This window comes from Apostichopus japonicus, chromosome 12 (genome assembly GCF_037975245.1).
Source record: "Apostichopus japonicus isolate 1M-3 chromosome 12, ASM3797524v1, whole genome shotgun sequence".
NCBI lineage: Eukaryota > Metazoa > Echinodermata > Holothuroidea > Aspidochirotida > Stichopodidae > Apostichopus > Apostichopus japonicus.
Window position 1 is genome coordinate 19,405,184 of NC_092572.1, and position 17,307 is coordinate 19,422,490.

At 36.0% G+C, this 17,307-nt stretch overlaps 1 protein-coding gene across 3 annotated transcripts in view; it reads right to left on the minus strand.

Moving 5' to 3' along the window:
- LOC139978049 (uncharacterized) overlaps positions 1 to 17,307 on the minus strand; it is a 294,882-nt gene that overhangs the window by 5,325 nt on the left and 272,250 nt on the right. For 2 of the 3 annotated variants that reach the window (XM_071987998.1, XM_071987997.1), the window contains 11 exons: positions 13,872 to 13,932; positions 13,432 to 13,508; positions 13,000 to 13,057; positions 12,242 to 12,550; positions 11,048 to 11,268; positions 10,311 to 10,451; positions 9,311 to 9,457; positions 7,060 to 7,179; positions 5,230 to 5,488; positions 3,858 to 4,181; positions 545 to 768 (listed from right to left, as the gene is read on the minus strand). In XM_071987998.1, coding sequence (XP_071844099.1) covers positions 545 to 768; positions 3,858 to 4,181; positions 5,230 to 5,488; positions 7,060 to 7,179; positions 9,311 to 9,457; positions 10,311 to 10,451; positions 11,048 to 11,268; positions 12,242 to 12,550; positions 13,000 to 13,057; positions 13,432 to 13,508; positions 13,872 to 13,932 — 1,941 coding nt within the window. Of the gene's footprint in view, positions 1 to 544; positions 769 to 3,857; positions 4,182 to 5,229; positions 5,489 to 7,059; positions 7,180 to 9,310; positions 9,458 to 10,310; positions 10,452 to 11,047; positions 11,269 to 12,241; positions 12,551 to 12,999; positions 13,058 to 13,421; positions 13,509 to 13,871; positions 13,933 to 17,307 lie in introns of those variants that run through there. The other variant, XM_071987999.1, reaches the window with a different exon arrangement.

Genomic DNA, 17,307 nt, shown 5'->3' on the forward strand with positions numbered 1-17,307 from the left:
AATACTAGCATGGCTATTAACTAAATCTGTGTGCATGTTTATAGCAGACAACAGTTACTTACAAAAATCTCAGCGCTTTCATAACACTTAAATGCAATAATTACTGTTAAATGTTTTTGGTAACCTCGACTCCGCATGCGCCCTCACTTCGTAAGTCAAGTTGTAACCACTTTTTCAATTTCACGTTGAATCTACAAAGATTTAAAGACCGTTCCACAGTGACAAATTAAACATCAATTGTGTATTTTGAGAAACATTCGTAGATACTTGCACTCATTTATCGAAAATAATATGCAAAGTTAGGGAAATTTTTGCTATCTTCAAGCATTTGACTCCTGTCTTTTACAATTACAATTCTTTCTATTGCTGGTAGCATCTGGTCAAAAAATTTATGAAATCACAAAGTTGAAGACTACACTAAACCATCGATCAAAAACAGTGAGATCATCAATCTCCTTACTATCCCTACACCGTACATTCTTAATTTACAAAATGATTAGCTCAAAGTTCATCTTGACGATGACAAGTATTACATGTAACTCACCTCTTTTTTACCTGGCAAGTCAATATAGTATCCAAGGTCCAACTGAAAAGTATTGGAATGCGAATCCTGTCTACAAGCAGCATAGACCTGGATCTTCTTAAATTCAACATCTGTACCATCAATCTGACATGTCTTCCATGAAAAGCTTTCAACCCAGATTATGCAGTTTGTTTCATTCAGTTGATACAAAGCGTTTTGTTTTGGTCTCCACATTGGCTGAGTCCCTACCAAAGTAAAGCAATTGCTAAATGAGAAAGTTGCTACCATCATTTTCTTCTGTTTTCTTCTCAAGATGCCATATTACCATAAAAATTGAACTAGGGGGAATGCTGACACAGTGTTTCGCCGTGTGTTAAGAAGTGAAGCCTTGAGATAGTGAAGGCGCTTTGCGTTGTACAACAGAAAGCCAGATCATTTGTACGTATTGATACATACATTGTGCATTCGACTTAGAAACTGAATTTGATTTTACCCGCTTTATCGAAGAGTAGGTGTACTTTGCACAACTGAGACATTTTATGGCGAACAGAGTGATACGAACGATACTCTTGATTTAAGAACCAACTTGGAAACTTTGTTTCCCCGCCTCTAATAACTAGAATAGGTAGAGTGTAGTTGTGCAACTATTAATGTCTGCAATGTGTCATTTCCGGTATCTGAGAGGCACCTGGCAAAACGTTTTCTTGCTTGTATTATTTGAGTGCTCCACTCAAATAGTGTCATAGTTGTCCTTGGAAAATGCCGTGAAAAAGCAACCCTCCTCCTCCAAAACCCCTTCCCACACACACACACACACCCTCACACACACACACACACACACTTTTGTGTAATACTTCCATATTATTTTGTGCAAGCAGTTCTCATTTTAATGTTAACGTTGCAAAGTTGGTAGTAGTTTATGCAGACTAACAGATCCCACCTCATGAAGTGAGAGTGCTAAAAGTGTGATTCATGTTTACATTAAGACAGTCTTTAAAGAATGAGATCTAGCAAGAGTGTGTACCAATGTGTACCAGAACATACCTGGCTAGGCTGATTATACTCTAGCCTACCTCAAAACTCACATTACTGGTTAGTCTATACTGCTTATGCCCTTTTGCTAAATTTACGGTGTTGGGAATATGCATATTTTCTTAATTGAATTGTTAGTGATAAACCAGGATATCATAACCGTCATCCCATGTTATTCTGGCATGTGGGTATATCGTTAGGGATACAGTTTTAAGTCAAATAAGGAGGTGATATTTTTTCATTAGGCTTTAGTCATATCGCATCCGAAAGGATAGCCGTAGCCAGTCTAGGGGCCTAGGTTAACTGCATGTATCCAGGGTCCAGTTTATAACAATACAGCAGCTGAGCAGAGGACACTATAGAAATTATATTCCTATGTAATTGCTCTCTTCTATCGCTTCCTAAGAATTACATGTTAAACTGCAGTCCACTGCCACATTTTGACGTTTTTGGCAACCAAATGCGGCACACGATATCAAAATTTTGAATGATGTATGTCAACTTCATCACTTTAGTTATGTCAATGACTTAGTGTTTGTATTACAAGCCGGTACTGTACAAGCAAAGCGCCACCAGTATATGTCGCAAGACGTCATTCTCCCTACTTCAAGTTCTATGCATATAACATACTGTAACGTTATCCTAACGAAGTCTTAACACTGCCTTCTAGTAAGATTGGAATCATAGCATTATTCTTATTTGCTATGAAGGTCAGAATTGTTACTACAAAAAAGCCTTTGTCCCAGGGACTCGAGTAGTCCAAAAAGTTTGGGTCCTGTAATAAGAGCCTACCTTTCGATCGATCACCTATTGTATTTATTATATGACCTACTTTATTAGTGTAGTTGTAAATATGCTATTGAACCACTGCCTATACTGTGTGAATGTTCTACACAATAACTTTGGCAGATGGCCAAATGCACAAGCCATGCCGTTTTACAGGGGCGGCCCGCCCTACCCTTTGAAACAATTTTCAATGCCCAGCCCATCTTTCATCCGCCTTTGTACTTCCTTACTCGCCAACTCCGTAGTGCCTCCTTGTTTTGACCTTGTAGCGATCCCAACAACCAAATCTTCAAAACTCATTGCATCAACATTGTGCATCTCTCGCTTAATTCCACACAGTTCAGTACTACTACATGTACATAGGCTTGTTCAAACAGCATAATTTTAACTGCACACGGGCAAGTCATCAAAACCTGACGGTACACTAACTCTGAGCACCAACCAGTGTTTGAAAGAAACCAGCTCCACAAACATTTTACGCAATGTCGATTAAAACCAATGAAACTTCAATGGCTACTTTTGACGATGTACGAAGGACAATAGCTAACACACAAATATTGTACCAAAAGAAATAACCGAAGCATGTGGTCAAAGGGACGCGAAAACAACAAAGCTACTGTGGTATGAGCAACTATCAATGCCGAGAGAACAAACAAATCCTTTTCAGTATCAGAGATGTAGCTTTCCACAAAATTCATAGATTGTCTCAATTCATACCATTTTCTGATCAAAAGAATGATTAAAATATTATTACGATAGTCTCTGAAACATATTCATCTTCGTACCATGAGCGCTTGTTGTCGAAACGTAATACTGTTGGTGAGAGCAATGCCTAAATTTATGATATTTGAGTGTATGCATATGATAGCCTATACCACGGACTTCGCTATCCAAGTAGTTGCACACAATGTGCTCATTGAGCACTACATATGCAAGAATGTCTGCAGACAATGCTAAGTGACTACTACTAGCCAATCAATCACAGGATATTGGAAAAGTATTCTTGACTATATTTAGCATAGCCATCCCTTTAATGGAAATTTTGTTAACTCTATACCGCGGTTTATTGTTATGATTGATTTGTTCTCAAACAAATTCAATCATCTGTAGCATTGGAAGAAACTTTGGTTCTTTAGAGAACAAAATGTAGATTTTTGAGAAACAAAAGAAAGCTGTTCATTCAGAAATGTATTCTTTTTATGTTTCGCCTAGGCCTAGTTGTGAGTGTGTGTACTTGTTTTGTTTTTTAACTCTAAAACAGGTTAAAAAGGGTGATTATGCGTCTCTGGCGAAACATTGCATCCCATAGGCGAATCATGCATACCACCACGTACAAAAGAAAACATGCTATGAAGACTTTGACAAGTAACATAGACAAATATTTTCAATAAATGACAGGTGAGCACGAAACACACCTTTGTGGCAATTGCTACATACCAGTAACCGACACAAATTTCTCATGTAGGTTGTTACTTTTTTTCATTTTAAGTTACCCTAAACATAAGGTAAGATGTACCTTGAACATGGTGACTGCTCAATACCAGAACTTTGCATTCAACAACGTTCTTCAACTTGAGACAGTGAGGCAGGGTGAGCTTTGCAGGATGATGCAACTTTAAGTTATCTGGAAGAAGTTCCACTACCACTGTTGAGTTACTGGCAAATGATGATGTAGACTCTTCTTGGATATAGTTTGGAATGATTTTCATCTGGATCAAGCGTGTCCCATCAATAGCACCAGGAGGAATCTCTAGTCTAACACCAGTCCCTGGTATCTTTAGAATACTACCTTCCTCGGAAACCACTGATTGTACGCCAAGAGCCTTTTCCGGATACAAATCTTTCAATAATAAATGCAAAGAGATTATATATAGAGAAATATGTTCTGTAAGCAACTGGCAGATTAGGATTTACCTCAACTCAGTTAATGCTTAGTTTATATACATTTGCCAATTCTCTATTTCTTTGTTAACAATCCCTTATTGGAGTCAAAGAAAGTTGTTATCTTAATAGGATATTGAGTTAACGTTTGCTTTTCGTCCGTGGAAGACTTGCAAACCATAAATTTCGACTTGTTACTGTTGCCGATGGTTTGTTCGAGCTCCTTTTCAAATCTTTGTACCAAAAAATAATCAGTTTGCAAATTATAAGCTGACCAACATTTACGGCAAATCTTGATATATTTCCTCTCTACTGTGGGGATGTCCCGACATATAGTAAATACTATAGGTAGTAGCTTTGAGACACCCTTCAAATATGGACACACCACTATATTATTAGTGAGACCAAATGAATATCTCAGAATACTGCCAAATAACTCATTTGCATATAAATATTAACATGGTTGCTGTTGCAATTAACATAACAATCTCAGACCTCTTTCAATGCATTGTTGATAATAGTCATGCATAAGGAGAAATAAATTGGTATTAATTATGTTTCAAAAATATCTACATTTTATTACATAGTCAGAGAATTAAAGGTATGCACATGACTAAACATGTTGTAGGCTGTATCATAGAAATGCTCCTTTCAAGGGGAATAACCTGCATATGGATTTTGCATGTTTTATGCAGTTCTAACATCACGTTATAAGAAGTAAACATAATACTCCTTTACAGCTTGTATGTTCTTAACAGCTGCTTGCTAACTGACAATCTGCAGATTATACTTATACTTTCAATCAAAATTGCTTCTAGACTTACACAGTTTTTTTTTTGGGGCAGAATAAGTAGGTTTTTCATAAGTAATGTTAGTTGTTCTTACTACGCCATTATCCTTGTTATATAATATTTGGCTATGGTATGTACATTTGTTTTTTTATAAATACAAACCAAGAAATACATAATCTCCCTTACTGATCTCATGTATTGTTGTCTTTGACTTACCTGAAGTCGTTCCACATTGTTCCCTATTGAGAAGATAATCGGACAGGTCCTTTCGATTAGTTGCTTTTAGAGCGTCTCTCAGTGTTTTGTTTGTTGCTTTCATCCCATGTTTCCGTTTCCATAGTAACAACATGTGGTACACTCCTTCCCTTTGTCCCTTTCTTCTGTTATCTGCCTCTATGTTGTCAAGCTCTGTCTCATCAAGCTTCAGATTTCTTCCCACATCCCGCCATTCTTTGAACAAGTTTCCTGACAAGTCCTTGAAATAAACACAAACCAAATGTTTCATAGTTATGATGCTATTTCATGATGTCAATTGGAATTGAGCTAATCCATATAAGAAATACAGTAGACGGTCAAAAGCTACAACACTAATGAGGCAAATGTTCATATTATATACTTTAATGAAATATAGTTGTGTCCTAGAGAGTTAAAAGTTCTATTATAATGATTTCATCTTGCCCTCACCAATTCATTACTATGCTTGACTAAAGCTATCTTTATCCATAAAAAATAGCAGCAACTTTCTGTGGAAAGTGTGATTATAACACAGATAGTTACACATTTGCTACACATTTGTCACTCAGGTGTTTCCTGTAGAAAAAGTGGAAAAACTTAAAAGAAGGGTAGACGCAGGAATCTGTATGAACGCAGAAAATGTTGCAGTATCTCAATACTACATATGTGCTTCTGGTTTGTATATTTTTTAAGTTAGAATATCAGTTAAGACAAGTAGTTCAGGTGGCAGTTATTTAGTAAATTTTGGTTGACAGACGTTTTCCACACACAGCATATGTTGCAAAATTTATTACAAATAACGCAGATTCATGTAGGGACAAAATTGGGAAGCCATCATATCATGAAAGCCAATCCCAACAACCGAACATAGTTCGTAGCAAAACTCTGAAACTCGCAATGATTCCATTATTGTATTCAATATTTTGTGGGACAACAACTTAAGCAACATTCTTCTTTTCAAGAGTACAATCCAAGCTGTCTAGACCGTTGCAGTTCCATGGTAAAATCAAGCCTTTAATGGCAGGTACGGAATATATCAGTCACTTACAAGCTACCAATACCACTGTCACATTACCACAGACTGTTACATTATTGTTCAGTTAAGTATGACAGTGGCTCCTGCAGCACTACATGTGGTTATTGATAATACGTCAGATGCACAACGTCTTTCTTTACACCTTCAATACTACGCTAAGATCAGCAACCATGTAACGTAGGTACTGCAAGACCATGGTTGACATATAGGTGTAACCTCATTCGCAAGACAACAAACATTTGTGTGGCCATGTTGATATTTTTACAATATTTCTTACCTAATAATTAATATGCATTATATTACTTATTGAAACAAAAGGAAGCACATAGAGCAATTATTCATGTATACTTTGTGATAGTGTGTAGATAGATAGATATTTATTCAGCCACTGATCATAAAAATACAATAGAAAATGGGTAAAAACATGAGCTCAAAAGCCAAAACGAGTACAAAACTAAAAGCAGATTCATTATATAAATGGATACCAGGATTAAAATGTTGCTAAAACATTTAACACACAGTCTTAAACAATACGTCATAAACCCTAAAATTGGTGTGGGATGTTTATAATGGTAGATGTGTACACACGCAACCTTAAGTTAGCAAATACAACTTTCTGTAATATCTAAATGTCGGCCTAAAATCACGTAGTGAAAAAAACAAGTTATCAGTCATGATTGTTTCAATTAAGCGACCAGTCTGCAACAGTCAGAAATCGCAGATTTAGTGAGATATTGATCAAAAGTCATGAATCACACTTGGAGGTTCTCACTTACTAATACTACCAGCAAAGTTTCATCTGTTACTTCTTCGCTATCTGTTGTCGTTGCTTCAGCTCCTGTTGGGTTCTCTTCGGCTTTCCTTCTTATTGCTTGATGAGATGGCAAAGGAAGATTCTGTGAGAACGAAATTGCAAATGAGTTGAGAACCAGAAAGCTCATATGATTCATGTCTGGGGCAAACGTTTAGCTGGTTGATGGAACATTTTGTTGTTGTGTAGTATGTCACTGAGTATGTAGTCATTATGCAATGTAAAGGAATTTTACAGCATAATTTTGTATGATAATGTAGAATTTATTACACATAAATCAGCTGATTATGGGAACAACTCCTTAATAGAATGGCAAACAAAATGTCATTAAGTACACACTGGTTGTTATAAATAATGAAACCACAATCATCTTGATGACGCTTGCAATTATTTCTCTTTCACCTACAGAATGTAATGGTCTGCAACTGAAGTCTAGCTTACAAAGACTAGTGTTATATGTGTAGTAAAGGCTTATGTGTGAATAAAAGTTCATGAGTTTCAGTGAACTTGAGTTTCAGTGAAATGTTAAATATTTTTCAGATATCATTATTCTTATATATGGTGTGAATATTATTTATATATCCCTAACTATTAACAATAATATTAACCAGTATAAGTAGGTGGTAATGTAAAATGTGTCGTTGTCTGTTGGAACAATGGACTAAATGAGACACACTCATTCAGAGACCTCCCAACAGTGACAAATTAACCACTTGAATTTCTACATAGAATTCTACATTTCGCACAGAAAATCCACGTAATAAATGAGGTCAAAGCAAGCTACAGTAAATATTGACCTCTGATCAGCTTAATAGGATATTCATCAATACAGATCAGGAAAGAAAATCTATAAACCACATCTAAAAATTATTGTAAATGTAACCTTTTATGAGATGAGATATTACCATAGATATTTAAGGCACCAAATTAAGCCATACTTGCCCCATAATCTGTGTCTGAAATGCTTTACGGCTACAACACTATTACCTTTGGTCAACAATTCCATGTAGAAGCAAGTGAAAATATTTCACGCGCATTGCCCAAGTAATGTGGCAGAAGAACCAAAACCATGTTGTCCTAAAGCATTACATTATATGTCTTAATACATAGAATTATTGAGATGTATAGGGTTTTATTGCTAAGTGCACATAGTCTACACTGCACATTTGTGATGGTTCACAAATTTGTCAAGGTTTGGTCCTGTTGGATGTCATCTACAGGAAGGGTGCTTTGAAGTGTGCAGAGGGGCTGTAGCCTTTGTCTGTCATTATATCAACAAAACAAATCTAAAATGTCCTAAACGTTGCTTTGGTTGTATGGCCAAGGCTCTTCATGGGTACAGTAGGTGATATAGTCTCTGCTTTGTAGCCTACTGTTAGTCCCAGGGGTTGCTTTAGTACTCGAGCCTAACAAAAGGTGTAAGTTGCCATGGCAACATGTGGTCTAAGTCAGAAGTTGCACATGAACTGAAGTGGTTAGTGTTCTACTTGTTATTATTACTAGTATATACTGTTACTTAGGGATGCTCCGGAAAGTTACACAGGTGTTACCATGTTAGATTTAATTGTTTGCCCCTGTTAGGATGTGTTCGTAGTGGCACTAGGGCGCCCAGCTTCTAGTTACATGTTATGCTACGACATTGCTATTTTAGTACTGCTATGCCCACTAGGGTTACAAGGTTGACCTCTGATGACCCCATATGAACTTTGACCAACACCAAATTGTGTAAAATCTTTACACTATATTAGGCGATTATACCATGCATATTTCAGCTTATTTGTTTGGGTGCTGGAGGTACAGCATTTTGGAGATTTCCACATGTTGCCTTCTGCTAACCACAAATGACATCTGAACTCCACCCAAGACGACAGGGTTCTTTACTCGTTATGGGGAAGCCACATGCAGAATATGAAATCCAATAGAGATATTGTGACCAAAATGAACTCTGAGATACACCATATTGTGGAAATTTTTTAAACTACATGTGGCTATTCTATCATGCATAAATGAGATCCTGTGATGTTCAAGTCCTGGAGATACAGCATTTTTTAGATTTTCACATTTTGCACTCTGTTGACCACGTACGATCTTTGACCTAATCTTAACCTAATTATGGGGAAAAGTCACATGCTGAATATGAGAGCTGCCGAGGTTATTCATCTTACTATCTTAGAAATAAGACAAAAAATTAACATAACTAGAGCTTAGCAACCAACCCTTAGTGAGAAGCATAATTCCACAAGATCCGCCCCTTGGCCAGCTTTGAAGTAACATGTGCATCTGTCTGTTTCGTCGGGCATCTTATTCAGAATAAACGTACAGAAGGAACCTTTCGTAAACGCAACTGTGTTAAAACTGATTTCCTTAAAGGCAAATAAGCAGTTGTTACATGAATATAACATTAATTCAATTCAACATACTTTTACTTATTTGGGAAAACAAAGTACACTTATGAATACGCAGGCCAATATAATTGTAACTTTAAAAAAAAATGTATGTTGCAGGTTGCTTGATCTTAGCAAGATTCGTGGTCTTCGGTTCTTTAGAGGAAATATAGACGACAGTATTAATGTAAATTTTAGGTTTATGATCGATAGAAGATGCCTATTTTAATTTTACCTTAAATTAACTGATCTACTATTAAATCACTACGCGGTAATACTACAAATATTTACCATTAAATAACATCAAATTTCTTTACGTTATTTTTGCACAAAAATGACGGGTTTCTATGATATGATGGAAGCCGAATCGGCATTAAGCTCAGTAATAAACTTACCAGCAGAATGTCATATACGATAAACTTAATTTAATATTTGTTTTGAGGGAAACGTGTCATCACAGGATCATTATACTAAATTTTTGATAAAGCCATTTCTTTCATTGGCAATGACAATGCCAACAAAAGTTAAAACTAAGTTGGATACATTAATTGATGTGGCGGCTACAATAGCAATACTTTTAAATTAATTAATTGTGCAACTTTGTGTGCACGCTCCTTGTTAGACTAAGGTATTGCTACTACCCTATACAAACGATGAGTGTCATACACTAGTTTGTATGTTAATTGATGATTCATTAAGATTATTTGATATTCTTTATTACGCATATGTGCTCCTGATGGTAATAAAGTAATCGAAGAAAGAAACATTATTCAAGCTGAATGGCATGATAGTTTTGAGCTGATGCATTTACAAACAAGATATTTCGACGAACCTTTATTTTATTTTCTTCGTTAATAATCGTCCAATAAGGTGGTACTACACTTTCAAATAAAATTGTCAGAGGCAATTGTCCAGCTTTGAAAAAAATGACGGGTATCTCGTGCAACAAAATGGCATTTTTCGATTTTAAAACCTTTTGAGAGTATACAGAGAGAAAATGACATTGAAAAGGTTGTGAATCACTATCATAGATTAAGTTGTTGTAGTGAATCAGAGAATGGTTAAGGTTAGATGGTAGATGACATATCACTTCCACAAACTGTTAACTGTATCTGTAGAACGGTAGCTTATTACAAAATGGGTAAAACCCAAAGTGTATCATTTAGCTTAGAGCTGTTTTTGCTCACTGTTACATATTTGTATGATTAGTAAGATGTTAATAGTCCTAGTTAATTTTGATTTGATACCTATTAATATATAACAACATTATTCATTATGAAGAGTTATTTTTCCTGCACCAAAGTGTTTGCTACTTTTAACTCTCATAATGAAAATACATATAGCTTGCGGCACTAAAGCAAAGTCAGATTGAACATGGTATCTCAGTTTCTCATAATAATAGAGAAACCTCAACTGATAAAGCTACTAACGAATTGAAATATTACTATGCCACTGGCAGAAAAGACAGTTGTGATGTAAAAAGGAGCTTAACGATTTAAGGCTATTTTCCCGTATTGCACTATTTAACAGTTTTTGACACAGGGCGAGTTATTTAAACTTGCTTCTTACCTCTTGGCAACCTGGTAAGTCCCAGTAGTACCCGATATCAACACATATTTCATTTTCAATAGAAGAACGCATAGCGGCATACAACTTAATCTTCTTTGCCTCGACTATTTGATCACCAATTTCAAATTTCTTCCAGCTGAAATTGTTAAGCTGCATCACACAGGTTTCATAAGTTACATCACAATGAGCATTTCTTTCCTCTTCCCATTGTGGTCTGGTGCCTTAGATAAAAAAAAAAAACAAGGAACAAAAAACAAGGAAAGAAATGATCTTCAGAGAAAGTTCCTAATTATAAAACTAAAAGCATTACCTAAAAAATATATATATACCCTCTACCTTTAGAAACGTACAACGCAACTCGTCCCTTGCTTACTTGTTCGTATTCACTTATGTATTTCACTTACGTATAAACTTACAAATCAATAAGAGATGTCGAATTGCCTTTGTTCCACTTAAAAGGATTCGTAAATTAAGTAGGTATATCAGTTTTCAGTCTTGCCAAACCCTCACTCATGCTCTTGTTATTAGTGACTTTGGTCATTCGAATTGTTTATATGGTGGATTACCTAATTATCTTATTAACAAGCTACACCGTGTACAGAATGCTGCTGTAAGAGGTTTATTTCATGTACCATCTAGCCCGCATATTAGTCTGCCCCTCTGCAACAGGTTCACTAATTGTCTATAAATTACCGAATACAGTTTAAGACTTACGCTTCCCTAAGTACACGGGACCTTGCTATATTTAGGATTTGCTGTTCAGGACCAGCAGTTATTTCACTCGCTCATCTAATCGTTCTGATCTCTATGTTCTATGGTTTACTCTAAGCTTTTGCTTTATTGGTATAGTTTGGTATAGTCTGGGATAGTTTGCCTGTTGAAATATGAAGTAGTGACACTTTTTGAATTTTTTTGAAGAGGTGAAAAACCTATATGTTTAGTCTTTATTATTTGTTTCTTATGTTTTTTATCTTACCACTTCGATTATGTATGGTTTGGTTTTCACTTTGATGCTTTATAAATCTTTTCAATGATAAGAATGATCACAGGCTTTTTATATAACGTGATTGTCACTCTGATTAATGGGCACGTGTAACATTCCGCTGTATCATTTGCAGCCCCAAAATATACCACAGTCATTCTTACATCGGTTAACACCATTTTATTTTTCAAAGAAAAAAAAACATAATTTACCTTCTTTATGGTGACTGCTGTATCCCTTTGCTTTCCATCCACATTTTTTCTTGAGAACCAAATAGTGAGGTAATGTCAATGTTGCTGGTTTTAAAAGCTTTACGTTATTGGGAAGGAGTTCTACCACTACTGAGGAGTTACTAGCAAACGATAATTCAGTTTCATGGTGTGGAATTATTCTCATTTGAATACAATAATCACGTTGCAGAGCACCGGGAGGTATTTTTAAGTTGACACCAGTATTTTGAATGTCTAGCGTTCCACCGTCTTTGCCGATCCTTAATTCTGCTCTCATGGAATGAGAATCACCTAACAAAGAGAAAAAGAAAGAAACAAATTTAAAATGTAGACAGTTGAAAAATTCTTTACTTTGAACAGACTGTTGTGTATATTCAGTTTCAGTGATTTATCGATATTCATAATTCAGTTTCTCTTTGTATATTTATTCCTCGATTGCGCGATTATTGATGGTTGATGCTTTACACGTGGACCGAGATCGTACCAAATCAGTGCTCTTGTACATGCGAAGGAATCCATCTTGGTACCATTATTTGATTGCCCTTTCTTCATTTAACGGAATAATATTTTGTTTAGTAACCTTTGACGATCACTTCATTTGTTCCATTGCAGGTATCAATACAATCGTCAAAAAATTCTCAAATCATATGGTGTACATATTGATACGCAGATTGTAATTTAGGTGTTTAGTCCTGTAATACATGTCTTTAAAACCGTTAGCAGTTTAATAAACAACTTACCTTCGTCATTCTTTATGTTGTCTCCTGTACGAATTGATACTTGATCTGCATACGTCATCTGCGCATGATGAAAGGAAGGACAAAAATACCACGGATGTTATAAAATGGTTCTCGTTATACTGTAGAATTTTTATTGCTCGTACCCCATTTTTTGGTGATACATAATCTACAAATCACTAGTATCATCAAAAGTGGTTTGCCATAGAGGTTATCGTTGATGTCAGCCTGTCAATCCACAGAAAACTCATTTTCAAGATTTCAATGCGCAATAAATTTGTAGTATATTGCAGTGGTATACGTATGGAACTAAAATCTCCATCAAACAACTATTCGAAGTAATGATTAACGAATGACAATAAATTTATAATTTCTGCACTAGTTTGAATGAATAAAGGATATGCTTCTCAAAATGCTATAATTACCAACACTTACACTTCCTTCTTCAAATTCTCCTCTGTCTGATAAACACGTCTCGTTTTCTCCAAATTCTTTGGCGTCCTCGTTCATCTCTGGTTTGGTGGTGAAGAGGTAGGCAAAGAAATTAACAAGGAAACACGGAAAGCAATTAGCAAAAACAAATACTTAAAACTACAAATACACTTGCTCATTTAAGTTAAATAAAAAAGAAGAGAAAACTGTGGAGGGACAATACCTTGATGGATTACCCATTCCGTTCAATCTCATTTCTCTTTTTTGAGATTTTTATAATTGGAAAGTCAGATACGAACTTAAATGGCCAGAAACTTTATAGTGTACATTCTTTGAAATTACTCGGAATTTAACATTCATAGTTTTAACAAATTAATGTTCGTATATCAACGGATGATATTGCAAAGTATGATTTTAAAAGTAAAGTGGTTAAAACTACCTACTTTTTACGTTTTTTACTGCATGCTGTTTGGAAGAAGTCCTTTGCTGTCTTTGTAACATCATCTTAAAAGGTAAAAGTACAATTCAAACATTGGATACAGCTGTAACATCAAGGAAAACTTACAAAATGAAAGCAAGAGAGTGTAAGAGATTTAAATGTGAATTTCTCATCAAAGTATCTTTTCCAATACTAACCTTCCCCAATTCGGAATTTAAATCTAAAGTGTAAACTACATTTGCTCCGATGATCCATTCAATTGCGTGAAAAGAGCATAATATGTATATCAATCAAATAGTAATGCGACACCTAATTGTCTACGAAATTTAACTCACCGCTCAATTTTGTAACTTTGATTGCACAATTTTTACCCGTTATTACGATACTTATTATTATAAGCTGTGTGTTGCAAATTAATTGCATAGGAACCAAAAGACATATCCTCATGAAGTACACACACATACGCACGCACACGACGCATATATAAGCCTACTTGACTGCATAGGATCCGATGGATGCAAAGCGTCGGGAACAAAAAGGGATAATTGCTTTATAGGCTCATTAGGAAGGTGCACCTTCTCATCTCCTTCAAAAAACAGAGTGTAGTAAAGATTTACGAATCAAACTGTCCGGATCGTGACAATAAATTGATCATTTGTTCTTCAATTACGTAAAAAGAGCATAATATGTATATTAATCAAAAGGTAATGCGACACCTCATTGTCTACGAAATTGAATTCACTGTTCAATTTTGTAAATTTGCACAATTCTATCCGTTAAAACTATGTTTTTTTGTTATACTTTCAAGCTGCGTGTTGCAAAGTGATTGCCAAGGAACCAAGAGACATATCCATTATTAAGTACACACGCATACGCACCCATACATAAGCCACCTTGACTGCACAGGTTCCGATGGATTCTAAGCACCGGGAGCAAAAAGGGATAATTGCTTTATATGCTAATTACTGTCGTTCAGAAATTGTGTACCCTGTTATTGGCTTGGAGTACAGGGGTGCGGCGAAGCCCCCGTAAGCGGCACAATGTTCAGATTGTTCTAGGCCTCTGCTAGTAATTTTGAAGCACATAAATACGTGTCAGAAAGAGGAATGAGGTAAAAAGAGAATGGAATAAGAAGACAATGGAATGAGTGAAAAGAATGGAATGAGAAGTTTGACGTAGTTTTGCTAACAACGAGATATCAAGATATTTGATAATGTCGCACATTGTAGAAAATACGAACTCGAAGCAGGATTGGTGTCACATGTTGAAAATTATTTGGCAGATTTTGTTTCCAGTTGCTCATTTTTCGCTGTTTTGTTTTGGCTCTAAAGTAGAAATTAAGCCAACGTTCCTCACAGGCAGTAACGTAGCCAGAAATCTTTTCAGTTCGGGCGCTGTGGGGGAGGGCTTGACCATTTCCAGGGAGGGCGTCTTGTTACTATCTAAGCGGAGCGCCACCGGATGGCAAACATTTCTAGCTAAAAAGGCCTCCTAGATCGTTGGAAATGACACTTCCCAGGCTTTGTAAGCTGATCTAAAGTTTCTCAACATCCTTTATTTTGAGGTCCCATGTCTTGATATGGTCATAAAATAGTTTAGGGAAATAGAAAAAAGAAACCAATCTGGTTAAAAAAATCTTGACATATCTTTTGTGAGTTTGACACCGGCATTGACATTTTTCGACAAATCTGCAAATTGCGCGTAGAAAATAAGGAAAGATTGTCTGGGCTTTTAGCCAAGAAACAAACTGAAATGACCAAACTATATGTCAAACTGACATCAAAAATTGCGTCTGAAATATTATTAGGGTGATACACTGATTGGCCGGTAGTTCTCAGCGATAGTATTGTCTCCTCTCTTCAAAATTTGGTTTTTAGCGGTTTTAAGATCAACAGGGTACGTCCCGGAACTGAAAACCCGATTGAAAATGTAACACCGTTTCGAGGCAATGACGCAAGCAATAATGTGAGAAACCTGTATGATGTCAGCATTTTTTACCTTTTAAAATCTTCTTGGCATTCCAGTACCTGGAAACCACCTTTCTGTTTTGACGTCACCGTCCATTTAAAAAAAAAAGTTTGACCAAATAGTCGAGCACACATATTCAGTAGTAAAAATTATGTGTGTTGTAGTCTTGTAGAGCAGGAATTATAATATTCGACGGTCGTTAACATGCGTTTTCAGTACAGTGCGACTACTGTAGATGTCTTCTCGGCCTATGCGATATGTCACGTCAAGTATTCCAGCAACTATAACCTACTGCCGGTCCGCGGTCGAAGGGTCGTTCATTAGTGGTCATAATGGAGATTCGAGACCAATCAGACCAATGAATGAAATATTTTCCTCACATGTAATTCTTTTTCGACACCCAAAATCCTAGTGGGAGGGCGACAAGCTTTTATGTGGGGCTCTGCCCCCGCCCCTCACGTCCCCCGTGGCTACGCCACTGCTCAAAGGAGTTGCAGAAATAAAGAAAAAACTATGAGAAGTGTGTGTATTTCTATTATGATATCTCTATTCTGAAAGAACTGAATGAATTTCTCATGAAACACGAATTACCTACTTTTTATTTGTTACTATATTGTTAGTTTCTCTATATCAATAGCGGTTCCAAATTCAAAACGAAACTGAAAAAATCCGAATGTTGAAGGATGAAACTGGCCGCTGATTATGAAAATATTTAAACGTTTTTCTTTTGACAGTTTTAAGTTCAACATCCAAGGGAAATTTGCTTCATTTATCCATTAACATGAAATAGCTATAGATCTAAGTAGTTAATTAATATAGTTCCTGCATATCCATGGCTACACCTTACAGTTTGGCCAAGATGTGTCTACAGACGCAATATATCGAGATGTATTACACAAATATGCATTACAAGTATATACAACTATGAGTGACTTCTAAAATTAAGGGGAAGAAAGATGGTGGACCAAAGACGTCAATGGAGAGGGATGGAGTGGGGTTAATTTACATCTTCATCCAACTTTGGGTAACATATTGTAGTTTTAAAAAATTAAGTCGGACGAATCCTTCCTCCCACCGCATTAAAAGGATGGAACTACAAGTCAAGTCAACTCATCTGTCGCCTGTATGGTGAGTACACATCCGATTTCCATTATTATACTTTCTTATATACAATGCTTTATGTAGCATTATTACGTCCTAGCTGCACGTGTATAAGCTACCGTCGTATTTGAACATAATTTAATTGGGCCACAGGAAGGCAGATGAAACGTGCCTTGAAATCAACACTTATGTTCATTCTAGACAAACGTTGACATTATTTGATGCTTAACGCCCATAAGAACGTTATTTGTTAGCTGGATTAGCCAGTTTCTCGCTACATACAATGTGAAAAGGCAAAATACCAAAGAAAAAGAAAAAAGAAGCAACAAGGAACCTCCTCGGGTGGTGTTATGTTTGTAATCTGTTTGTAA